The 24,918-nt window shown below is 59.3% G+C and overlaps 1 protein-coding gene across 3 annotated transcripts; it reads right to left on the bottom strand.

The window, feature by feature from the left end:
• On the bottom strand, positions 1–23,957 carry PPP6R1 (protein phosphatase 6 regulatory subunit 1; the record flags this gene model as incomplete). 3 transcript variants are annotated; one of them, XM_082676102.1, is made up of 24 exons in its annotated part: positions 23,874–23,957; positions 13,926–14,158; positions 12,198–12,384; positions 11,980–12,117; positions 11,823–11,888; positions 10,366–10,478; positions 10,166–10,279; positions 9,676–9,838; positions 9,429–9,581; positions 9,179–9,313; positions 8,567–8,631; positions 8,360–8,475; positions 8,193–8,278; positions 7,944–8,033; positions 7,771–7,868; positions 5,247–5,304; positions 4,984–5,156; positions 2,503–2,636; positions 2,237–2,417; positions 2,053–2,123; positions 1,814–1,895; positions 1,236–1,346; positions 1,082–1,153; positions 1–969 (listed from the first exon to the last, which is right to left on the bottom strand). In XM_082676102.1, the coding sequence occupies exons 2-24, from the start codon at positions 14,150–14,152 to the stop codon at positions 966–968; spliced, it is 2,637 nt and encodes an 878-aa protein (XP_082532228.1). In that variant the 5' UTR covers positions 14,153–14,158; positions 23,874–23,957. The 3 variants fall into 3 exon arrangements, with proteins under 3 accessions (XP_082532228.1, XP_082532229.1, XP_082532227.1); XM_082676103.1 differs by lacking the exon at positions 1,082–1,153; XM_082676101.1 differs by lacking the exon at positions 1–969 and having other exon boundaries at positions 1,078–1,153.
• Positions 23,958–24,918: the final 961 nt, after the last annotated feature.

The following is a 24,918-nucleotide window of genomic DNA, read 5'->3' as shown; positions in this document are numbered from 1 at the left end:
GAGTCTTAAACTGTCTTCCTTTATTTGTTTATATTTGCAATATGAAACAGAAGCTCGGCACAAACACACGCACACTCACGCCAGCCTGGGGAGAGGGAGCTGGGACAAGGTCACTTGGCAGCTGGGCTGGACCCCAGACCCTTGGGAGTAGGACGGGGACCCCAGCCAGACCCCCACCCCCGAGTCCATGGGAGATGGGGGGTCTCAGTGAGTGCGTGAGGGCCCCAAGGGAATGTCACTGGGGAGGCCCCCTGGGACCAGGACCCCCAGCTCTCTCCCACAGAGCTGGCTGGGCCAGGTGGAGGGTCTTTTAGCTCCCAGCCTGGGTCAAAGTGCAGGGTCCGAGGCAAGGGGATTTGGGCAAAGGCACGACCCCCACTCGGGCCCTCCCCCAAGGTGGACCTGAGCTGAAAGGCCAAGTGTGGGTGTGGGCGTCTGCACCGGAGGGTGGGTGGGCATGGTGGGAGGGGAGGGTGGGTGGCAGCCTCAGGACCCTCACCACAGCGGCCCCAGTGGGACAGGGTGAAGGTCCAAGCCACTGCCACCCAGTCCTGCTTCCTTCTGGCTCCCCGCCTACCCACTCTCTCCCCCCTCGAGATATATATATATATATATATATATATGTATATATATATATATATACACACACACACACATATATATATATATATATATACACACACATAATATATAATATAGGTCTCTTTCTCTCTCTCTTTCTCTCTATTTGACTCTATTCTAGGAGACAAAACTCCATAATTTCTTCTCTCAGTGCAAATGGGGGTGGGGTGAGGGGCCTGTCTCCCTGGCACCAGCCTCCTGGGAGTCCAGAGAGGACCTGGGGTGGGTAGGGTAGGGATGGGGTGATGGGGCAACAGGGCCACTGCGGAACCTGCCCTGCCCCCACCCGGACAGGGTCCACGTGGAGTACGGAGGATTTGGCTGCCACCACTGGGACCAGGCAGTTACCTGGGAACCGAGAGGAAGACCCACGTGAGGAGCCTGCCACCCTGTGGCCACCCCGTGAAGTTCCTGCCTGCCCTGCCCCAGCCCACCCTCTGCCCCCAGCCCCACCACTCACTGGGAGCCCGGGGACGCCGGCCCTCCTGGGGCAGAGCCATTGGGCATCGGAAGTGGCTCGAGGGCCAGGGCACTGTTGGGGGAGAGGGACGACATGGGGAGGTCAGTGCCCCCTACGTAACACCAGCTGCCCTGTGAGGCTGCACCATGCTTACCTCTGGCTTCGGGGGAGCCCCAAGGACTCTGGGCTCTTCACCCCGTCCGTGGTCTGGGGGTGCTGGTGGGCCCTGGGGGCCGGGACAGAGGTAGCAGGGTCTCTGGTTGCACTGTGGGGGGACCCGTGGGGTTACTGTCACTGACACCCTCCTGGGCATTCTCATCCCTCAGCCCCCTGCTTGTGTAAGCAGGGAAGGCGTGCACGGCTCAGGGGCGTCCCTCACATCCGAAGACCCCTGGGAGCCGCCCACCGGCAGGAGCAGCTCAAGGTTAGCGGAACACGAGCTCTGCACACTCCAGCCCCCTTCTGATCCTACTGGGCCTTCCCACCCCAGGGCTGAGTGCGGGACCCTGGGATCCAGGATCCTCTCTTGTGGCCATGTGTGGGCACAGGCACAGCCCTAGACCTTCAGCTTCCCGAAGCTCTGAGGCAGTGGCACACACCTGCGGGGAGGAGGGTCCTGCAAGGGCCACGTGGATTAGCTCCAGGGCAGGGACAGCCCAGGGACCAGGCTCTACCCACCGCCCCAGATTCTCCCCTTCTTGGCCCCCTAGTGCCTGCTCCCTAGCCAGTTACCTGTCCAAGGAGCTGGGAGCGGAGTGCGTCCCTCTGAGGGTGGCCTGGAGGTCCCCAACACTGACCAAGGCCTGGCAGGGGGCTGTGCGGAGTAGAGTGGCCCAGAGATGTGAGACTCGGCGAGCTTAACACCAGCCTCGCTCCTCAGGACCAGGTGTGGACAAGGCCAGGGGACAGCCGTGTATGGGAGGGCTGAGGGTGAGGTGGGCAGGATGGAGAGTGGGTAGAGAGCGGCTCACCCGAGGGCTCCGCTACTTTGCTGCCGTCTGTGGCTTCCTGAGGTGCTGAGGAAGGGATGGGATCCTGAGACCTAGGAGGCAAGAGAAGGAGCCTAAGGTGCAGCCCCCCCCCGCCGCCCTGCAGCTGGGGTCGGCGCTGGAGCTTAAGGCAACCAGGCCCTGGGCACCCACCACTAGGCCTCACCTGAGCTGCAGGGTGCTGGGGGCTGCAGGGCCAGCTGGGCTCGGGGTAGGGAGGTCCAGGGGCCCACTGCGGGGCTCCTGTGGGGCAGGGGGCCCAGAGTGCAGTTCCTTCTCCCTGCAGGCTTGGGGGCCGGTCGGGGCATCCACAGGCACTGGGTCAAAGGTTGCTGTCCAGCTGGGGCCTGGAGAGGGAGAGCAGCACAGGGGTGAGCACAGAGGCAGACAGCCAGATGCACCTGACCACGCCCACCCCGCGCATGCACCCACCCGGAGGCTGGGGGCCGGGGCTGGGATGACAGGTGGGCCCAGCCCTGCCACGGGCCACCCGCCGGTCACCATCCTCGTCGTCCTCATCGTCCTCGTCGTCCTCGTCGTCCTCACTGTCTGTGCTGCCTCCGCTCCTGCCCCAGGGACACCTGTCAGTCAGCCACTGTGCTGGGCACCCTTCTGACCCCACCAAGGCCAGCCCCAGGCAAACGATGGGAAGGAATCAAAGGGATGGAGAGGAGGGGGCAGCGGGGAAGAGGCCCAGAGAAAGAGCCCATGTCCCATGGTGGTGGGAAGGCAGGTGGGAACTTGAGTGCCCTCTGGAAAGAGCGCGGCCAGCAGCACAGGGGCGGAAAGTCCCGCCCAGCCCTCAGCAGGAACGGGGACACCTCCCACCCCCTGCACAGCTCTCGCAGGGAAGGCTGACTCCGCACTCTTCCTCCATCCATTATAGCCTCGGAGGAGGGCAAAGTCCAGCAGCGCAGCTGCTCCAAACGTAACGGCTGAGTGTTGACTAACACGCAGATACCGTGTCCAATGCGGAACCGCTAAGCAAACGTGGATGCTGCTCCACGGTCACTGACTGCCGTGACCAGAAGGGGCTTGTCCGCACAGTGAAAACGAGCCAGACACTTGGGTAGACAGACAGGGTAGAGGGAGCTTCCTGAACCTGGAAACCTCGGAGGGCATCTCCAGAACCCACAACCCATGTCACACTCAACAGGGAGACCCGATGTCCCCCCAGATCAGGGAAGTGATGTGGGGGCCTGCTCTTCCCACTTGGAAAGGAAGGAGCAAAACTATCTCTAACTGCAGAAAGGGTGATTTTGTATATAGAAACCTAAGGAGTCCTCTAAAACTGTTAGAAAAAGCAAGTTCTGCAAGAATGCAGGATACAAGATCAATGTGCGAGAGACTTTTATTTTTACACACTTATGACAACTTCAAAATGACTTTGAGAAAACAATCCCACTCAGGATTGTATCAAAAAGAATAAAACGCTTAGAAATAAAATTAACAAAAGCAGCATAAAACTTATACTCTGAAAACTACAAAACACTGTGAAAAGTAATGAACACCTAAATAAATGTAAAGACATCCCATGTTCATGGACTGGGAGACAAAATATTGTTAAAATAGCAACACTCCCTGAACTGCCCTATAGATTCAGGGCAATTCCTCTCAGAGTCCCAGCTGGCTTCTTTGTTGAAACTGACAAACTGATCCTAAAATTCACCTGGAATCTCAAGGAACCTGGAATGATCAACACAACTTAAAACAGAAGAACAAACTGGATGCTCACATTTCCAATTTCAGAACTCACTACGATGAAACAGTAATGAACCAGAAGACAGAGGCCAGAAATAAACACTTGCAAGTACAGTAGAAAGATTTTTGACAAAGGTGTCAAGACCATCCAGTGAGAGGGGAGTCTCTTCAACACGTGATGCTGGGACACTGGCATTCCCACACACAGAAGAATGAGGCTGGACCCTCCCACCTCACACCACATCTAAAAAACTAGCTCAAGCTGGATCAAAAACCTAAACGTTAAAAGCTGACATTGAAAACACAGGGATGCATCACAACCTTGGATTTGGCAATGACACCCGTAAGTGCAAATCAACTTGGCAGTCACACAATGACACACCAGCGGATGGCAAGTGACACACAACCACACCCACCCGAGGGATAGGCCTCACATGTAGGAAGAGGCAAAATCTATAGGGCAAGAAGTCAGGAGAGCGTCACCCTCGGAGGGCGGCCAGCAGAAGGCACGGGGGTACAAGGATGGTTCTGCTCCCTCCTCTGGGTGCTGGCAAAGGGATGTCCACGTGTCCGGACACTTAAGATCCGTCTACTTGTCTGTATGCTAGTCACCCGTCAATTTAAAAAGTTAAAACACTCTAACCCTCAAATCAGAAGCCACAGGGGTCAAGGTGCAGGCCCTGAGTTGGTATTCACATTGGCAAGTCTATGCCACCCAAATGCATTTAGTCAGTGATTCTGGGGCCAACGAGTAAGAGAAAAAATAATGTACTTCTTGTACAAAGAGCAGGTCACAGCTTACTGACCCGCATGCTGGGACTGTGAGGGACAATCATCGTGTCTCCTTTCACTGGAATTTGGGAAAGGAGCTGACAGGACACTTACTGCCCTTTTGGGAAGAACACCTGCCTGACAGCTACCGAAGGGGAGAGGAGAGTAGGGGGGGAGGGCAGATAATGGTTCCATTCGCACCTGGACCAAGCTGTACCTGAAGGACCCACCTACCGTTCCAGCCTTGCACAAGCGGTTATCCTACTCCTTTTGTAACTGAACTTATCTGAATTGGGTTTTTATCACTCACAATTGAAAGTGCCCCAAATAATAGACACACTACCTTCTCCTTATTTTTCTCACTCACTCCAGCTGATGAAAACCATTTTACATGGGCCCTGTGGCCCTGCTGTGCTGGGGAGCCTGTAGGAGGGTACTCACCGCACACCCGGGGGCTGGCCCAGGCGGGCCTCCCTGGCCAGCTGGCCGCCCTGCCAGGCACCATCCTCTCCATCAGACCCCCCCGAACCCTGGCCCTCTTCCTCGTCCTCCTCCTCATCATCGAACTGCTGGATCCGGTCCTTGTAGCATATCTCAAGCAGGTTGGCGTTGGGCTGCGGGGGCGGGGGGGGGGGCGGTGGTGGTGAGGTGAGCTGACTGCCTGCAGCCCGCCCCCACCAGCAGGGGTAGGGGGCAGCACTCACGTTGTCGTCGTCGGCATTGAGGGAGAAGGTGATGTTGGCCGTCTTGTCGAAAGGCGCACTGCGGGAGAAGCACAGGGGCACTGAGGGGAGGCTCGGGCCACTTCCCCCTCTCATCCCCTTGCTGGACGACCCTCGCTCTCCTCGGGCCCTGTACCAGCGAACGCACCTCCTCGCTAAAGCTGATCTATAACCCCATATCAACTCTGGCAGCACCCTCCATCAGCGCAGATGTCTGCAGAGCGGAATTAAGTGAGTCGCCCAAGCTGCACACCCCCAGCCGAGTGAGGTCCCACAAGGAGACGGGGTCAGGCCCCACCTAAGACTCCTGAACCTTGTTTCCTCTACCGTAAAATAAAGGACACAGAACCTAGCCGGAGAGGTTGTTTTTAGGGTCTGAGATCATATGCTGGGTGAGATTATTCATTTTCTATGTACACACTTCCCACAGGAGACAGCTCACTGTTCACAGTGACTTTACTGGATGCAGCCTCACACGGGCCGCCCCACACAAAGCATCGCCCCAGCCCAAAGAGGGCCAGTCTGGGCCAAAAGAATCAGCCTTGGAGCTGAAACAAAAACGCTTCTGTGTGGGCCCCACTGCCAGCCCGAGGCAGGACCCAGATGGGGGCGAGTGATCCTAGGGATCACGGGGAGTGCGGTGCTCGTCATCTCCAACTTCCAGCCTTGCAGTGTCCACATCCACCCACACCCATCTCCGCTCAATTCTTTCTCTTTCAGAAGGCCTCACAGAAGCGCAATTCCTGGGTTAAGGAATTAAATCCATGCATTTTAAATACTGACACAAATTGTGGAAAGAGATTTGTCAATTTATACTCCTACCCGCAGACTGTGCAATTTTTCAACAGCCTCCTACTTGTTTTGTTTGCATCCTGCACCCCCTTTTTTTCCTGGGGCACCAGTCCATCCTTCTCCTGTTCTGTGGAAAGAGCACTTTGTATCTATGCCGAGGTCCGGGCTCCACGCCATGTGGTAGGGATCCTCCCCAGGTTGTTATCTGTCTCTCTGATTCAGGAAGTACATTAACAATCTCTGAGTGCTGACTTGGCACAGCCATCGTCCAAGCACGTGACAAATGGACTCACAACCACCACCAGGGCAGGTATTCTCATCTCCTTCACAGAGAGGGAGCAGCCCGCATGCACAGCTGGTAGGCCCAGCAACCAGAGCCCTGCGAACAGCTAATTCAGCCCTGAGATGAAAGATACTCATCCATTTTCTGTTCCAGAATGCTTCACGGCTTTACTTTTCTCTTACGTTTAAAGCTTTTAACCTCACTGGGATTTATTTTGACGGAAGAAGCAACACAATTTCATCCCAAAAGGGCAGCCGGCTAAGCTGAGGCCATTCACCGAGTGTCACCACCCCCACCAGGAGGGGTGGTGTCTTCCTTGGCCAGTGTCCTTCCTCTCCAGGGGGCCTCCCAGCACTGGGCGCTGTGCGGGACAGAGCAGCAGCAGACACAAACCTCACTTCTGAGTCCTACAGGGTCTCTGTCTCGCTGTGGGCCCGAGAGACCACAGCTGACCCTCCCACAGTAACTGGTGAGTGCCCTGGGGTGAGTGACAGCACTGTGTCCCGGCTGCAGATGGGATCCTGAGCCCTGAGCAGAGGGTCGTCATGGCACATAACTAGGTAACACCTGAGAGGGCCCGGCATGCTGCCTGTGATGAAACAGACCAGGCCAGGGCCCCGGCCCCCACATGCAGCCCCGAAGGGGCCAGCCGGGCCTTTCTGTCACTACCCAGCTCAGGAACACCCCCACGGCACGCCCTTTGGTGACCGTTCCACTTTTTCTTGGGTGTCATGGACTCATCTTCTACTCTGACAGCACTGGCTGCGCCGGTCACTGAGCACGTCCCCCAGGAGCCTGCATGGCCCCCAGGGTCCAGTGTGAGTCCACAGGTGGTGGCTCCGCTCCCACCCCGACACAGTCTCCCCTTCAGACTCTCGCTGCCTGACCTTCCTTTCACTATCTACCCATTGCTGTCGTAAGGCTGCTCGTGAAATTGACAAAACACTAAAACTTTTAATTTTTTCTCTGTCAGCAAAAAACTTGGACAATAAGGAATGTAGTTCACGAGCGCAAGGCCAGAAGCGACTGCTGTCAGTGTTACCGGACAAACACAAATAATCAGACCTGGTCATTGAAAACCATCTCTCACGAGGCTCTGAGGCCTCCACGGGGGGAGGTAGGCCAGCTCTGAGTCAGCGAGTGTCTGTCCCACAAGCTCCGCAGCCCAGCTCTGCACAGCCAGCCCCCGTGTCCCAGGACGCCCACGCCTCCTGCCTGGTCCTCAAGAGGCGGGAAGAGGGCCCGAGGCCAGCTGCTCTCCAGGCTGAGCCCCACGTGGGGCTAGGCGGGCTGTGGGGACACTAGGAGGATGTGGGGAGGACGGCAGGAGGAGCACGCTGCGGCAGCGCGTGCTGACTCGCCACCTCACGTCCCTCGTGTCACGCGGCCGGCGGGCCCCGCCTGCCCCAGCCTTGCATGGGCCACACTCACTTTACGCTCTCCTCCTGCTCCCCGAACTCCTCGTCATTGAAGCCAAAGTGGTCGATGAAGGCTGAGGTCATGCGCTGCATCTGGAAGTCCATGAAGGCCTGCCAGGGTGCAGGGGGCAGTCAGTGCCCGGCGTCCAGAACAGCCGCCCCGCCCCGCCCCCCCACCGCCCCCACCTGCTGCAGCACTGCCTCCTCTGGGAAGTTGAACTCCTTGAGCCTGTCGTCCTCGTCGTCGCTGGAGGAGTGCAGGTGGTGGGTGTTCACCTGGGCAGCGGGGGTGGGGTAGGGCAGGGGTCAGGGCCTGCGGAGCCCCCAGAGAGGACGTGCGCGAGCTGGGGCTGTGGGGAGGGGCGTCCAGGCTGGACCAGAAGGAGGAGCACCGGTGAGGGCCGACGTGGGCGCGCCTGGGTGCAGGGGCCTCACCAGGTCCACGGTGTTCTTCTTGTTGGTCTCCGCCAGGGGTCCCGACACGAACACCTCCCACCGCTCCCGCTGGTCCTCTGGCAGCTCTGTTGGGGGAAGGGGAGTGTGAGGACACAAGGCCCGGGCGCCCAGCCTCCTCCCGCCCCCGGGCCAGCCCCAGCCCTCACCCTTCAGCAGCTGCCCCAGCTGCTCGGCGTTGGGCCCCTTCTCCGAGTTCTGCGCCAGGGCGTTGGCTACCCTTGTCAAGTGGCCCATGTAGCCTTTCCGAGGGCCCCCTGCGGACCTGGGCGAGAGGGGCCGCGGCTGGACACAGACCCGCCCCGCCCGCCCAGCCCTGCCCTCCCCAGGGAAGGCCCTGACGCTCGCTCGCTCACTGCACACGGTCGTTCTCCTCCCAGGAGGTCAGGATGCGCTCCACCAGGCGGCACTGCTGCAGCAGCTGCGGGAGAGCAGCGAGGGGCTGGCGTGGGGTGGGACCACGGCTGGGCCCTGCTACCCCAGCCCACTTCCAAGCCCCTGGTCTGCCTACAAGGAGCGTGCAGCCAGTGTGCACACGCACGCTCCTCCTCTGCTCACCCAGAAATGCCCCCTGCCTGTGTGACGCCCGCTCAGCCCACCCAGCAAACCCCAGAGCCACTCCACCTGCCTCCAACTCCTGCTTGTCCACACCCCCAGCGCCCCACTGGTCAGCTCCTCCCTAGGCCCCGGGCTACAACCAGAAAGGCATCTCCACTAGCGTGGTGGCCATCACCCTGGGAGGACCCTTCCTAGTCCCCCACGACATCCACTGTCCCCCAAGGTCGCCACTCCACTCATCCCCACCCCCACACGTCACCCTCTACTTTCCAAGACTCTCGACCTAAGGAAGAGGCTGAGCTCCCAGTCCCCGGCACATGAATGGCCTGGCAGCACCCAACAGGCGAGGGGAAGGTGTGGGGCAGAGCCCACCCCCAGAGATCAAAGGGGGACCTGGGAGCCCCACTCACGTGTTTCACGACAGGGTTCTGGGCGGGTGTGTCAGAGCTGCTGTTGGAAGGAGGCCCAGAGCTCAGCATCGTGCTCACACACACCTCCACTTGGGCGTGCAAAAAATTGTTGAACACATAGTGGAAGAAGAGGTCCTGGGGGTGAGGGGCACAGGCTGGCTCGAGCGACCCCCACCCAGTCCCCATCCTCCCCACCCAACCATCCCTCCACACAGTGCCCCCTCCGCCTCCTGCCCTTTGTCCCCTGTACCAGAAGGGTGTTGGGCACGTCCAGTGCCAGGAGCTCCTGGGTCAGGGCCGCATCGCTGGCGCTCAGGGCGCTGGCCAGCAGCTTGACCACGTGCAACCGTGTGTTGCCCAGCGGTGGGGCCAGGGTGCCCCATGTTGTGCGCAGCGGCTCCAGCTGCAGGCACAGGAGAAGCTCAGTTCCTGCCCCAGCACTGCCCTGACGGCGGGGCGCCCTTGTTGCCACCCCCTCCCCCACGCACCCTACCCACCTCAGGCGGCTCTAGCAGGAGTTGGTGGAAGCGGCTGAGCCGTGGGCGCAGGGCATGCAGGGTCCCCACGCTGGACACGGCGTTGTCCAGGGTTGCCTGGGCCAGAAGCTCCAGCTGCCCATCCACGCTGCTGAAGAAGTTGTTCACAGTCACAGACTCAGACCTGCAGAGGGACGGTAGAGGGCAGAGTGAACCGCCCAGACAGCCTGTGCACATGCATGTGTGTGCACACGTCTGCACGTGTGGGCCACACCTGGGAGGGAGTGAGAAGCTGCTGCCCTTGGGAGCCCGGGATCCTGGGGGCAGTGACCCACCCGAGCAGCCTGGATCCTAAAGACCAGCTCGAAGCTACAGGCAGTCTACTCACCCTGTTTCCTCGTCTGCCAGAAGGGAACAAGAGGACTCCCCTCCGGAACCCTAGTGACCCCCACCCCGGAACTGAAGGGTGGGGCTCCGAGGGGTCACCTGGGGAGGGAGGCCAGCCTCTCACCTGGGCCTCCTGGGCTCCAGCAGCGTCAGTAGCACCTGGATTCCACTCACGATGACGGACTGGCTCTGCTCCCCCTCCAACATGTTGCTCAGAAGCTGCTCGATCGTCTCCTGCCTGGGGCAGGGGTGGCAAGCGTCAGGGAGGAGGGCCCCCAGATGGCTCCCCCTTCCCTCTGGACTGGGCACCACCTGCAAACCCACTTCTCCAGGGTGGCCAACAGCTGGTCAGGCTCCGGGCTGTCCTGCACTTGGATCATCTGCTCCCGGCTCAGGCGGATGATGTCGCACAGGGACTGGGATGCGTTGGAATGTTGCTGGGGGAGGGGGGAGACAGAGATGACACCCCGGCCCCGCCCTGGTGTCAGGAAGCCCCACAAGCTGAAGACTGGGCACCCGCCCCTGAGGACAGAGGGTCACACAGACCCCGGGACACAAATGCCGAGGGAGAGAACAAAAGCACCAAACACTGGGAAGGCAGAGACGACAGAGAGAAAGGGAAACCAAAGCCGACTTCCTGGAAAAGGAGACACCCCACACAGACACCACACTATGCACAGTAGCTACAGAGGAGAACAACTTGGGCGTCCACTACCTGGTGAACAGATAAGCAACTGTGGTCTATCCACAAACTGAAACGTTCTTTGGCCTTAGAAAAGGATGAAGCGCTGACACACACTACAACATGGATGAACACAGACAACTTGGCACTAAGGCAAAGAGGCCAGTCACAGAAGACCCTGCATCATGCAATCCACTTATACGAAACGTCCAGAACAGGCAAACCCAGAGACAGAAAGCAAACTGGGTTGGTGGGGGCCAAGCAACCACGAGGGAAATGGGGAGCGGCAGCTAATGGGTACAGGATTTCCTCCGTGGAGTGATGAAAAATACTCTAAAGTCAACATGGCAAGGGCTGCACAACCCAGTGAATATACTAAAAGCCACTGAATCCTAGATTTTAAATGGGTGAGTTATGTGGTATGTAATAAAGTTGTTGCAAGATAAACAAAGACAACCATAAGCAGAGCTCTGAGTCTAACCCAACAGGTGCTTCCAGGGCCCACCCACAGACCCCCGGCCCATGCAGACCAACCAGGCCAGGGCCACACTTCAGAGCCCCTCACAGATGCCCTGCCACCTGGCTCATGGCAGATACCCCTAGTCCCTCTGCCACAAAGGCCTGGACAGTCATCACTCTCCCAGGCCAGGCACTGGCTGAGTGCCTGGTGCTGACTACCTGCGCCTGTGGACCTCTGCCTACAAGCCAGTGGGCCGGGCGGACAGACTCAGGGCTCCTGGGTGGCTTCTTTGAAGGACAGGCAGAGCTGATCCAGGCACAAGAGACAGGAAGAGCCACCAGGCCACAGAGCCAGCAACAGAGGGGAGGAGGAGAGGGGCCCCTGAGAAGGGCAGCAGCGAGGGGCCAGGGCCAAAGGACCCCCTTCAGAGCCCTGACCCCTCAAGGGATGATGGGCCAAGTTCCTGAGAAACGTTCCATGTGTGTACACCCGTTTTCTGTTCTCAGCAGGAGCCCCCCCGCTCAAATACACACAGTTCCAAATGCTTCCTTTTCTCATCAACTCGTTTAAGAAGGGAGTGGACGGACAAGTTGGTGTGGGGCGGAGGCTGGAAACATCAGGTGGGCGGGCTGCACTCACATTGTCGTCCTTCGAAGGGTGGATCTGCTCGATGAGCCGCTGGACAATCTTCTCCTCATTGAGCCACTGGGGGCGAGAAGGTGGAGCTCCGCTCACTGACCCCGCTCCTGCCGCCCACCCCTGCCCAGCTGCCCCGCTGCAGCCCCTCAGCACTCACATTGACCACGTCCTGCCTCAGCTGCGGCCGCTCCACGCAGGTGAGGAGGCGCAGCAGGAGGTCCATGATGGCCGAGGTGCCGATGTGCTGCAGCAGCAGGTCCACAAAATCGTCCTTCTTCCGCAGGAAGGACACGAGCTGGGGACACAGGGACTGGCACGTCAGCGCAGGACCCAGCCCCACGCCCACCCGCCCACCCTCCTTGGGGCCCCAGGCACCTGGTCGGTCTTGCGGTTGATGAGGACGCCCATGACCTTGCTGAAGAAGCTGGCCAGCAGCGGGTTGAGTTTGCCGCTGCTCTGCAGGAAGCCGTACAGCCGGTGCAGGAGGGACTCGTCCGCACCCAGTGCGTCGTTGATCTGGGGCACGTCCGACGTCAGGATCTCACAGGCCACGCTGGGGTACCTGACACACCCAGAAAGGGCCGGGGAGGGCACGGTGGGGGCGGAGGCCAAACCACCCCGCCTCCCAGTCGCAGCCCATTCATGCTCCCCACCCCCCAAGGCAGCATCCAGCCTCCTGAGCCTGGACCTGACCCCCTATCAACACCTGTCCCTCTAGTCCCTCTACCCCCAACCCTCCAGTCTGACCCAGGCCCAGCCCCGATGACCCTTCTAAAATCCAACCTCATCCCCTCACCTCCTTGTACAGACAGGGAGAGGACTGCCCCACCCAGTTTGCCACCCAGGGCCCTGGGGGACCACAACCTTCTCCAGCTCTGCCCCATAAACTATAAGGCCTCTGGGAAGCGGGTTCCTTGAGGCACGGCAGGGACCCCAGGGGCAGCTCGGCACAGGTGTCAGAATGAAGGCTCCCTGCTACTATGAGCAAAAGCCCAGTCCACGGGGCCACTGGACACACTCAAGGGGGTACAGAGGCCGGGCGAACAAAGCAAAGAAGGGAGAAGACACACGTGGGGGCAGGTAAGTGACAGATGAACACTGGGGGACACAGGGGACACTCTGCTGGTCCCCCAGGGGTCTCCACTGTGCACCAGACCCCACACTAAGCAGCTGGCAGCACCTCACAGACCCCCACTTCACAAAGGGCAAAGTGAGGAGAAGCAGTCACCCACTCCCCATGTGGCTCAAGACCTCCGGGGACAGAAGATGCAGAGCTCGTAAGGACCACCTGTGTGTCTATAGTGTGAGGGGCCAGGGAGAGGGCGACACCAGGGAACCAAGAGGATTGTCCAGGACAGACTGAGCAGGGCTCAAGAAGGGCAGCAAAGGGACTTCTCTGGTGGTGCAGTGGTTAAGAATCCGCCTGCCAATGCAGGGGACACGGGTTCGAGCCCTGGTCTGGGAAGATCCCACATGCCGCGGAGTAACTAAGCCCATGCTTAGTTACAGCGGCGACAAGAGAAGCCACTGCAACGAAGAGTAGCACCTGCACCCGCTCGCCGCAACTAGAGAAAGCCCGCACACAGCTATGAAGACCCAACACAGCCAAAAATAAATAAATAAATAAAAAAGAAGGGCAGCAGAGACCAGGGCAGACAGAAGCCTCCCGTCATGGAGACGATTCCTACTGACCCTCAACAGGGCCCTGTCCTCTTCGCCCACCCTCTCTGGCACACCCGAGGGCCCTATGGTGGGAGGGAAGGGCAGAAGAGCATGGGGGAGGGGGCACAGGCACACCCTTAGCACCTGGCGTCACACTGGGCACTGGGAACGTGGGGGGTGAGGGGGCAGGCCTCACGCTGCCCATCCTCCAAAAAGGGAACAAAAATCCAACTGAATAAACCATGGAAATAAAGTCGGGGTGGGGTGTGGGCCAATGAAACACACTGCCCAAACACGGCACCCCTAACAGCTGGGGAAGGGTCCTCGGGTTCGTTCTGCCCATCCCTCCGTCTGGGAAGTCCCGTAACAAAAACGGGAGTCAACAACGTCCACAGCAAGTCGGGGTGTCCCACCGTGGGGGACCGACAGGGTGGGGCTCACTTGTAGCGCAGCCGCTCCTCGCCGCTGGCCGGCGGCTCCTGGGTGACCCAGGCCACCATGGCCTGCAGGTGTGGCGGCTGCAGCAGAAAGTCCAGCAGCTTTCGGTTGACGACCTTGCATTCCTGCAGCACGTCCTCCTCATCCAGCAGCTCGGGCAGGCTCAGGTCCTCCCGCTCCAGCAGCGTGTCGAGGTGCGAGCTCGTGTGCAGGTCAAACTTCCAAAACATGGCGCCCTGCGGGCAGGGGCTGTCACACGTGGGGTCCGACCCCGCCCGCTTCCCTCCACCTCCCAGCCTACGAGGACCACCCTATGGGCGACTGTCCTGTCCACTGCCGAGCCCCCAGGCCTGGGGAAGACCCCCGGGTGCGACCACACACAGGCCCCGTGGAAAACAGCCCCGACGCTGTGCACGGAGCCACCATGATCCTGTCCCCCGCAGGGCCTGTGTCCACTGTCCCCACATCTAGGCTGGAACTGTGCTCATCCTGGAACCTCTGGCATCAGACTCGCTTCAATCTGCATTGCCGAACAAATTAAAATGCCCCATGACAGCCAGCACGGTTGCCATCCAGCCCAGCAATCTCTGTGCTGTGTGCAGGGTGTGGGGTAGGGGCAGAGGGAGGAAGGTCTGTGACGTCTCCAGGCTGTGGCCGCTGCCTGGACACTACACGCACACACACCCTGAGCCCCCGTACCCAGTGCCATGACAGGAAGAGGAAAAGTTTGAGGGGAGGGGGTGGCAGCTCCCAGAACAGCCGCTGCCCAGGGCCAAAAGGAACCAGGACACGGAACCACCTTAGCAGGGAGGACGGAAAGCCAGCGCCCAGCACTGGAGGATGACAGCTCGCTGGCCAGCACTGGAGATCCTGTACGCCTGGCTGTGGCCCACCCCACCCGGCATTGGCCTTAGGGCCATCTCGGGTGCAGCACTGAGCAGGTGCCAGGCGGGTCCAAGCCCTCGACCAGCAGGGATTTGGCTGCTCCTCTGAAGATTTCTATAGGCTCCCAGCGTCGACCACCGGGTAGAGACCCGCCCTGAGCTGGCCGCCAGTTCCCAGGTCACTTGCTGCCCACTCAGGTTCCCTATGCACCGGGTGCTGTGCCTATGGCCCTCGGGAGGGGCTGTGGTCACCCCACTGTACGGGCAACCACACCCGGGTAAGCTGGGCCCCCCGAGCACCGTGCAGGCGCTGACCAGAGCTCACGCACGTCAGCCACCTCGTGGAGACCACCTGAAGCAGAGACCACTGAAGACAGACCCAGAGACCAGGATGCCCCTCCCGGAACCTCCCAGATGCACACGCCAGTCCCTCTCCTACAAAGCCCTCCCTCGCCATTTCTGGCCCACACCATCCCAACCACGGAGAGCATGCCTGCCAGATGGGGCACCAGCCCAGGGGAGAAAGACGCTCGACTCGGGAAGCAGCTGGGGCTGAAAGCGGGGCAGAGCTGGGTGGCACGTGTGGCTGCGGGCAGGCGACTGGCCTTCTGCCCCTCGGTTCCTTCAAGACGCCACCAGCATCCAGCTCTCCCTTCCAGCCTCCTCAGGAGCCTCACTTATCTCCTCCCAGCCCTCAGGGTGACTTCTCAGTGACTGGGAACAAGTGGCTCTAAATCTGCAATCCCTGCCAGGACTCATGTCACTTCCTAAGCCCTGGCCACCTACGGTTGAAGGTGGAGTGGACGAGCCATGACCTCGGGAGACAGCAGCAGACACCGACCCCAGACAGTGGGTGGACAAAGGGGGCACTTGAGGGCCCCCAGTCCCACAGGCCTCATGGGTCCTGTCCGACAGCATGCCGGGACCGCCCCCTTAGCCCTGCACCCCACCCCACTCAGGACGCTTTTCTGAAACACAAACGTGACCACCTCATGCTTGCTCCCCCCAGGAGACCCTGAGGTGGCTCCCCTGTCTCCGCACGAAGACCCCGAGGGCCCCTGACCATCTCCTGGCGCTCCCCACCCAGGACCTCCTGCTCTTCAGCACTCACCATCCCAGTCCTGTCTGAGTATGTGCACCAGGCTTTTCACACCTGCGACCCTCTTGGCCGACCCACCTCCATGCGTGTGCCGAGCCCAGGCCACGTCCCCTGGTACCACCCTTCCCCGAGCAAGCTCTGGCCTGGCTGCTCACGTCGCCCCGTGACTGCCCTTTCAGGGCGCATCTCCTTCAGAGCCTGCAGCCCCCTGAGAAGCCTCTTGTGTGACGTCACTGCCTCCAGCCCTAGGCCTCTGGTTCTGCGGGAATGGGGGCATACTGCAGACAACACGCCAGACACATGAAGTGGACAAACCACGTTAGCTGCACCCCTGACACCGTTCCCAGGCCCACACAGCCATTATCTCAATCTACCCTCACAATCGCCCCCAAGGAAGGAACCGGTGGCCCCATTTTACAGGTGAGGAAACTGAAGTACACCGAGGTCTGGGGGCTGGTGAACTGTGGAGATGGCACCCAAACCCCAGGAGGTAATTTCTCAGGGTGCAGGGCCTCATCCCATTAACTGGTGCCCAGCCACTGCCAATGAACACTCACAAAATAAGTGAGTGAGCTCAGGCCCGAGGTGGCTGCCAGCACTGGCTCTGCCCTGGCTACGGCCTTCCCTAACCTGGCTCTCACCAGCTGACACCCTCAAGGAGCTGAAGGCCAGCTCTTTCCTGGTCCCTGCGGGGCTTAGCGAAACGCTCAGCCTCGAGTCTAGCACCTACTCAGTGGACATCTCTGAGTTCAGGGAGGAAGGCTGGGCCAGATACCTCACAGCCTGTACAGCCCTTACGCTGAATGTGCCCTGATAGGATGGCGGACAACGCAGAGAGAACCCTCCTTGCTGGGCTGCTGTGAGCACCCTGGACAGCACCTAGCACGGTACCTGGCATGCAATATGTGCTCAGAAACACTAACTGAAAGGCACCCCAAGTTTTCCCACGGACCCTGCTCCTGAGGCAGGAAGCTGACATACCTGTCAGGGAATCAGTAAAGGGACCCGCTCCCACCCTGTCTCCCCCAGCCGCCACCCTCAGAGGCTCCCTATAAACCACAGTCACAGGTCGGGTGGGGTGGGGTAGGGGTGACCACCAGGGCAGGCACGCTGGGGATGGGAGGAAGGAGAGTGGGCTGAACCCAGTGCCGAACGTGGGTCCCTGTGTCGGAGTGAGGACCACTGCTCCAAAAGGAAATCAAGGCAGCACCCCCCGCTCTGCAAGTGCTCAGAGACCTGCCTTTGCACGAGGGCAATTCCCCACTTCTGCCCAGTTCCCAGACCTCTGAGGGACCCTTCCACCGTCCTCTTCACTTCAAGACACAGCCGGGCCTGAATGGGTTTCCTGAGCTAGGTGGACCTGGGACCAGAATCACTTCAAGGGGCAGCCACTGCTGGGCCCAAGGGACAAGGAGCTCGCCATGGCGAGAACACCACCTCTTTCTACATCACAGACTTGTGCGGCGATAAGGAGACCAGAGAGGTCAAAAGCCCACCCAGATGGCATGAACAAAGCCAATCACCAAAGACTACGTCATATATTTCCATTTCCATGAAACATCCAGAAAAGGCAAATCCATAGAGACAGAAAGCGGATTAGTGGTTTTCAGGAGATGGTGGACATGGGGGTGGGGGAGAAGAACTGCTAGCGGGTATGGGGTTTCCTTTTGGGGAAAGGATGTTCTCAAAAAAAAAGTTCTAAAACCAATTGTATACAACTTTATTTGTCAACGATACCTCAATTTAAAAAATCCATTGTAGGACTTCCCTGGTGGCGCAGTGGTTAAGAATCCACCTGCCAATGCAGGGGACATGGGTTTCAGCCCTGGTCCAGGAAGATCCCACATGCCGCAGAGCAACTAAGCCCGTGCGCCACAACTACTGAAGCCCGCGCACTCTAGGGCCTGTGTGCCGCAACTACTGAGCCCATGCTCCACAACAAGAGAAGCCACCGCAGTGAGAAACGAAGAGCAGCCCCCGCTCGCCACAACTAGAGAAAGCCCGCACGCAGCAATGAAGACCCAACGCAGCCAAAAAAAAAAAAAAGAAACAACTGGTTAAGCCACAAAATGTCTGGATTAGGATATACTGTCAAAATGGAAAGGAATAAAAAAGTCTATAATAGTCATTAAAATTTGAAAAAAAAAATCCATTGTGGTGACTGATGATTACATAACTCTGAATAGACCAGAAACTGTTTAACTGTGCACTTTAAATGAATAAGTCACATAGGGTGTATGAATTACATCTCAACCAAAAAACCAGTTATCAAAAACAAACAAAACCAAAGCTGCCTGAGGCTGCTGTGACAGGGCCAGGCCTTGGCCTTGCTCTGCATCCAAGACACCCCGAACTGACAAGCCGCCAGGGCAGAGCCAAGGCTGAGGCGTGAAGGCTCCACCTCGGGAGCACACCCAGGTCCCCCCTCACTGCCAAGGCTGTCCCTGAGCTAAGCAGGCCCCCCAGAGCTGGGGGACAGGGCCCTGCAACCCCTTCAGAGAACCTGTGCACCTGCATGGCACTGTATCTCTAATCAAGACGACTAGGTACAGCACTGTTATTATTCCAATTTGATAGCTGAGGAGATGGGGACCCGCAGGGGTCCAGCCACAGCAGAACCAGGACTCAGCGCCCTCTCCAGAGCACAGGAGGAAATTCTCAAGGCTGAGGCACGCCCACACACTTCCAAAGCACCTGGAGACGCGGCACAGGCTACGCTCCTCCCATCCCACCCCTCCCACCTGCTTCGGACAGCAGGTAGGACTTCCCTCCCAAAGCTGGCTTGCCAGAGAACGGAGAATGGAGAGCGGGTGCGGCGGAGGGCTGGGGGGTGTGGACTCCAGCGGCCTCAGAAACCAGGTGGCCCCTTAACTCTCAGAACCTCAGGTCCCTCCTCTGAAAATCAGAGAAGGCTGCAAGGATCAGATGCAGTCGAGTGGTAGTCAGAGTCCTACAAACATCAGGTCTCAAGCTCTACGCAGAACAGAGATGCAGATACAGAAGTGGAAATAAGAAAACAGAGAAAAACACTTTCCCCCGCCACAAACTCTCAATTCACTCTAGCCTCAAGTCCTGACAGTCAATCCCACCTTCCACTTAATGGAACTTCCTGGAAGCCCTGGGAACTGGACAGGAGAGGTGGGTTTCATTCTTACTCTCTAAGGGGGTGAATATGGGCAGGCACTTGGCATCCAAATGCCTTGTTTCCTCATCTGTGAAATGGGGGCACAGCCATCAGGAAGGGCCATTTTATGAGAACAGCAGGGTCAGGCCAGTGGTCCTGATACAGCAGGTGCTCAGCAGGTATTGGCCTTTCCTATCTGTCCCTGAGGCCAGGCTAGAGCCTGGACACTTCTGAGCAGGAGGGAAGGAACAGCCACTACCCAGGGTGACGGTGCTAAAAACAGAAGACCTGAGGAAATGCCCCATTTGCCTGAGTGACCGAGGTCACTCAAGTGCTCTGGTGGGCGCCATACACCCCGCCACCCCCACTCGTTGCAACTTTTAGTGAACTTCAAGAAAACGGAAGTGACTACCTACTGGTTTTTAGCGACCGTTTGAAAACCATGACTCTGACTGCAAACGGAAGAAGGGGAAACTGTAAATGAGAAAGGAAGCCATTAAAAACGAAAACTACCTCTCTCTCTGCCAGCTCTGCACCATCGCCCCAGGTTTCCTGCTTTGCTGCGTTGTTCTCAGGCCTCCGACACCAGCTGCCCCTCTCAGGAGCCTGCCAGCCCTTGGCCCTGCCTGGGCTCAGACAGGGCCCGACTGCAGCTCCCACAGAGCGTCCCCACTGCCGCTGCTGCCACTGTCCGTCCAAACACAGCCCCGCCTGCAAGGGAGCCCGTGGGCTGATCCTTTATCTGCCACCCCTTTCTCGCCTGCCCTGGCCCTGAAGCACCCGGAAGTGGAGGTCAAGTGTGAAGAGGCCTCTGGGAGGGCCTTGGGGCGGCCACCTGAGATGCCCAGAGACTCCAACATTGGGAGAAGCCAGCTCAGGCCTGCTGCCGCTGCTGCCCTCAGCCACCACAGGCCAACAGGCCCCTAAAGAGACAGCGGCCAGGCAAGCCGCAGGAGGGGAGAAACTGCTGCTGGTTGGCCAGCCCCCAGCCCCTTGCAGGGCCCAGCAGGTCAGAGGACAGCAAGACCACCACCCTCTAACTGCCCCCCGTCCGTCAGCTCTCAGCCAAATCTGAAATGTAATGGGGGTGGGGGACTTCCAATTCCAGGAAGGGGACAATGGACAACAGCAGGACCCAACACAGACCCAGCAAGGTAAGTGGCGGGACATCCATTTGGAAGTAGGGGCCGCAGAAGCCAGAGGAGAGGGACCTGGCCAAGGCCACATGGGACGATGGGCTGGAACTTTCCTGTGGCTCATCCTTCCCATGGGGGGCTGGGGGAGTGGGGAGGCAGCAGTTAGGGGCAACACCTCCCACCACTCTGGTCCTAGACCACACCTGCCCAGGGGAGGTGGCAGCTCTGGTCCAATCCCAGAGGATGGAACAATTAGGAAACAGAAGAGAATGGGATACCCGGCCAAGGACTGAGGAGGGGCCCGAAAGCTCCCATTCAGTGACATCTCCTGGATGGGTTCAAAGGGGAAAAGAGCAACGAATAGATTTTGAAATAGCTCTTGGAAATCAGAGGGCAGGAGTGAGTGTTATAGGGTGCTCCAAAGTCAGAAAGGCCTGAGTTCCAATCTGCCTCTCCAAATTCCAATCTCTGGGGCCTTAGACCAGACCTCATTCCACTAAGCCTCAGTCTCCTCCCTGAGAGACACCTCGCGGCCACTGTAAGATGGCCCTTCCCATGGGAAGATCCGCAAAACCAGTGTTCGGGGGAAACCATGGTGCAGCCTGCAAGGGAAGGTGTGTCCCCACCCCCCAGGTACTGGGCCCGGCAATGCGGGGAAGGCTTCTGGTTTCCACCAGGGCGTCCAGGCCTCTCTCACCTCATCTCTTGCTGCAACCCGCATGGCGCTCAACACTCCCGCCACACCTGACTGCTCGGCTGCTCCCTCTGCCTTCCCTCCAGCTCTCTGGGCCTGACTAGCTAGCTCCTCGTGGGTCCTTCAGGCTTCAGCACAGACACCACTTCCCCCAGGAAGCCTCCCCTGACTGCGTTAGAGGCCTTCTCCACACTTGCACAGCTCCCGTGGTCACACTACGATGGCATCCAAGCGCTCTGCGACAGAACTTGCCTATTCGGTCACCTGCCTCCCGCAGCAAGATGCCAGTTTCCCGGGACCTAGCATAAGGCCAAGCCCACAGCTAGAGATACTTCTCTTCTTTAATTTATTTTATTGAAGCCTAGTTGATTTACAATGTTGTATTAATTTCTGCCGTACGGCAAAGTGACTCAGTTATACATACAAACACATTCTACTTCATATTCTTTCTCATTATGGTTTATCCCAGGATACTGAATATAGTTCCCTGTGTTATACAATAGGGCCTTGTTGTTTCTGAGATACTTCTTGAACTGATGAAAACTGGAGTCCAGAGGGGAAAGGTGACCTGCTATGGTCACCTGGCCATGGATCCTGAAAAAACATTGGGTGGGTGGGTGGGTTGGGGGGAGACCAGCAGATTTCCTTTACTGGAAAGAACAGTAGGTATCCCAACAAAACTAACTACTAAAAACACAAAAGTAAATGAAAGTACACAACTCAGAACATACAGCCGCTCACAGTAGCAAGAAAGCAAATAAGCCACAAGGATACAACACCCAAGCAAGAAAGCAGTTTCTCCACTGCAGCACTACTGACAGCTGGGCTGGAAAACACCGTGTTGTGGGGGGCTGTCTTCTGCACTGGAGGGGGTCGAGCAGCATCCCTGGCCTCCACCCACTAGATGCCAGTAGCATCCCCTGAGCTGTAACAACTAAAAATGTCTCCCACCGTTAGTAAACGTCCCCTGGGGCATACCATCGCTCCCCGCCCCCGAGTTGAGAACCACTGCAATGGATAATCCCAAACTAAATAATAACCCTAAAAGCTCCCCATCCTGGTGCACTTCCTGTGCCTTGCTTTCTGCTACAGGCTTCTACAAACAGCACGCTGAATCCCCAGAACCACCCTATGAGGACAGCACTGACGTCAGTGCCACTCTACACCCCACTGAAGTTTCTTCTTTACAATTCTGAAGCCCGTCCCACACCTGACAACACATCTTCCTTTCCAGAAACATCCTGCCTTTCAGGCTGGTGTTACCGGTAACAACTGTGTCCTCGGCACTGACGTACAGGTATGTAAAACATCCAGCAAGAAAGACCCTAACCGGGTCACGTTCAAGGGCCTGGACAAGCAGCCTGACCAAGGTATTCCGCCCGCGCGCCCAGCACATCTGCACCGCAGGTGCGCAGACTACTCCTGGGTTCCCACCTTCACACATCTGCACGTGCTGTTCCTTCCACCCAGAAGGCCCTTCTTCCCACTTTCCATCTGTCAACTCCTACTCACCCTTCCTAGATAGAAAAAGCCACCCGCTGAGCCAGTCTCACCAGTCCCTCTGCTCTGTGGCCTCCACAACACCCTGAGTTATCTCTGTCACTACACCAGCAACGGTGACTGTCCGGCTCTGCCTTTGTTTCCCCCGGGCAGGGCCTGGGCCGGTCCCTCCCTCCCTCTGTGCCCTCAGCCGGCCTCACCTCACAGAAAGGGGACGGAGTGGTGGCTGCTCCACAGAAGCCTGGCTCCCTGCCCTCCTCACAGCCCGACACAGCAGGGCGTGGAGCCACGGCCAGGGTGAAAGCCTGACTACTCTAGTGTCCTGAGCCCAGGGTGAGAGGCAGAGCCCAGAGTCTACGACGCAGGCATGGAAGGAGCGGGTGAGGCAGAGAGAGGGAGGGCAAGGGGTGTCCTGGGGAAGGGTCCGCGGGGGAGTGGGCCACAGGGGAAGGGAGCGGGCTGGAAGCCCAGGGGCTTAGGGGGGTCAGAGGGGGAAGACACTAAAAACTACAGGGGGCACCCGTGGAATCACAGGAGGTGAGGAGGGGGAGGCAGGACACGAGGTGAGGGAGGGGAAGGTGGAACAAAGAGACACTGAGGCAGGGGAATGGGCCTGAGAGGGGAAGGAAGGGTGGTCTGGAGGAGGAGAGACTAGGAGACTTGGGGGGCTGAGGGGGAGAGAGACAGGAGACTTGGGGGGCTGAGAGGGAGACAGGAGACTAGGGGGGCGGAAGGGGAGAGACTAGGAGACTTGGGGGGCTGAGGGGGAGAGACAGGAGACTAGGGGGGCTGAGGGGGAGAGACAGGAGACTATGGGGGCTGAGGGGGAGAGACTAGACTAGGGGGGCTGAGGGGGAGAGAGGAGACTAGGGGGGCTGATGGGGAGAGACAGTAGGAGACTAGGGGGGCTGAGGGGGAGAGAGACAGGAGACTAGGGGGGTTGAGGGGGAGAGACTAGGAGACTTGGGGGGCTGGGGGAGAGAGACTAGGAGACTATGGGGGCTGAGGGGGAGAGAGACAGGAGACTAGGGGGGCTGGGGGAGAGACAGTAGGAGACTATGGGGGCTGAGGGGGAGAGAGACAGGAGACTAGGGGGGCTGGGGGAGAGACAGTAGGAGACTATGGGGGCTGAGGGGGAGAGAGACAGGAGACTAGGGGGGCTGGGGGAGAGACAGTAGGAGACTATGGGGGCTGAGGGGGAGAGAGACAGGAGACTAGGGGGGCTGGGGGAGAGACAGTAGGAGACTATGGGGGCTGAGGGGGAGAGAGACAGGAGACTAGGGGGGCCTCAGGGGGAGAGAGACAGAAGACTAGGGTGGCTGGGGGGGAGACACTAGGCGACCTGGGGCGCTGAGAGGGACAGACCGGGGGTGGGGAGCCCCCACGGACGAGGGACAGGGTCCGAAGGAGAAGGGGTGAAGAGACTCGAGGGATACCTGGGCGGGGCACTCGGGGTAGGGGAGGGTGACTCGGGTGCTTGGACTGCGGGGAGACTCCCGGTACGGCCCGCTCACCTGCGCGGGGGGGCGGCGGCTCCTCGCACTCGGGGCTCATCGGGGCGCCCCCCCCGCCCCGCCGCCGGCGGCTCCGGCCCCTCCTCAGGGAGCCGGTAGGTAGGGGCGACGGGCGGCGGCGGGGTCTCGCCCTGGCGCCGGGGCTCGCGCAAGCGTCTCGGGCCTAGGGGGGCCCTCGCGCGCCGAGTTCCAGAGTTTCGGGGGTCAGTGCCGGCCGGGTGGGGCGGGGGTCCGGGGCCCGCAGGCGAGGTGTCTGAGGGAGGTTGGCGGGGTCGCGAGGCCCACGTAGGCCCTCAGCTGGGAAGTCGCCCCGGTTTCCCCGGCCCGGCGCGCCCTGCGGAAAAGCAAGGGCCGGTCACAGAAGGCGTCCTACTCCGCAGTCCGAACAGGCCGCAGTGCTGAGCAACGGCTGACGGAAGCCGAGGCCCACTTCCTCCACCGCCCCCTTCCCCACACCGGCGAGGCTCCCGGGCTTTGCAGTCGGCTTCAGGGCCTCAGACGCCCGGCTCCGTCCGCCACTATCCCACAATCCCCTGAGAACGGAGGCACGCAGGAGGCCCCGCCCTCCCGCCGCCGACTCGGTGCGCAGGTGTGCGGAGGCCACGCGCCCGAGCCCTACAGTGCGCATGCGCGCTTGGCCAGCCGCTGCGGAGCACGCCCAGCTATAACAGCTCCGCCGCAGAAGTGCTTGCGCCGATATGTGCCAACGGTCTCTTCCTAAGTAAACCCAGGCAACCCAGTGCGCAGGCCCCACTGCACACTAGGGCATCGTTTCTCTGCGACTCCGTTCCAAAGTCCACAGGAAATCCTGCTCCTGAATTTCTCTATCCCCTCGCTCCCTTTGGATATCCACTTGCTCTTCTGTCTCCTCCAATCACATTCCTGCTTCGCCTCCAGGGTCGGCTCCTGAGCAATCCATCTCGGCTTTTCTCTCCAACCCCGGCCAGGAGCTTTTTGTCCCGCTGCGATCTTTCTCGACGCCTTCCTCCTCTGTGCCTTGGGCTGACTTCAGTCCCACTTCTAGGCCTTTGCCCAGGCCGTGTCT

Source organism: Grampus griseus (genome assembly GCF_964374135.1).
Source record: "Grampus griseus genome assembly, chromosome: 19".
NCBI classification, from domain to species: Eukaryota; Metazoa; Chordata; class Mammalia; order Artiodactyla; family Delphinidae; genus Grampus; species Grampus griseus.
Note: the sequence above shows the minus strand (reverse complement) of the source record. Positions and strands in the feature narration are given on the sequence as shown.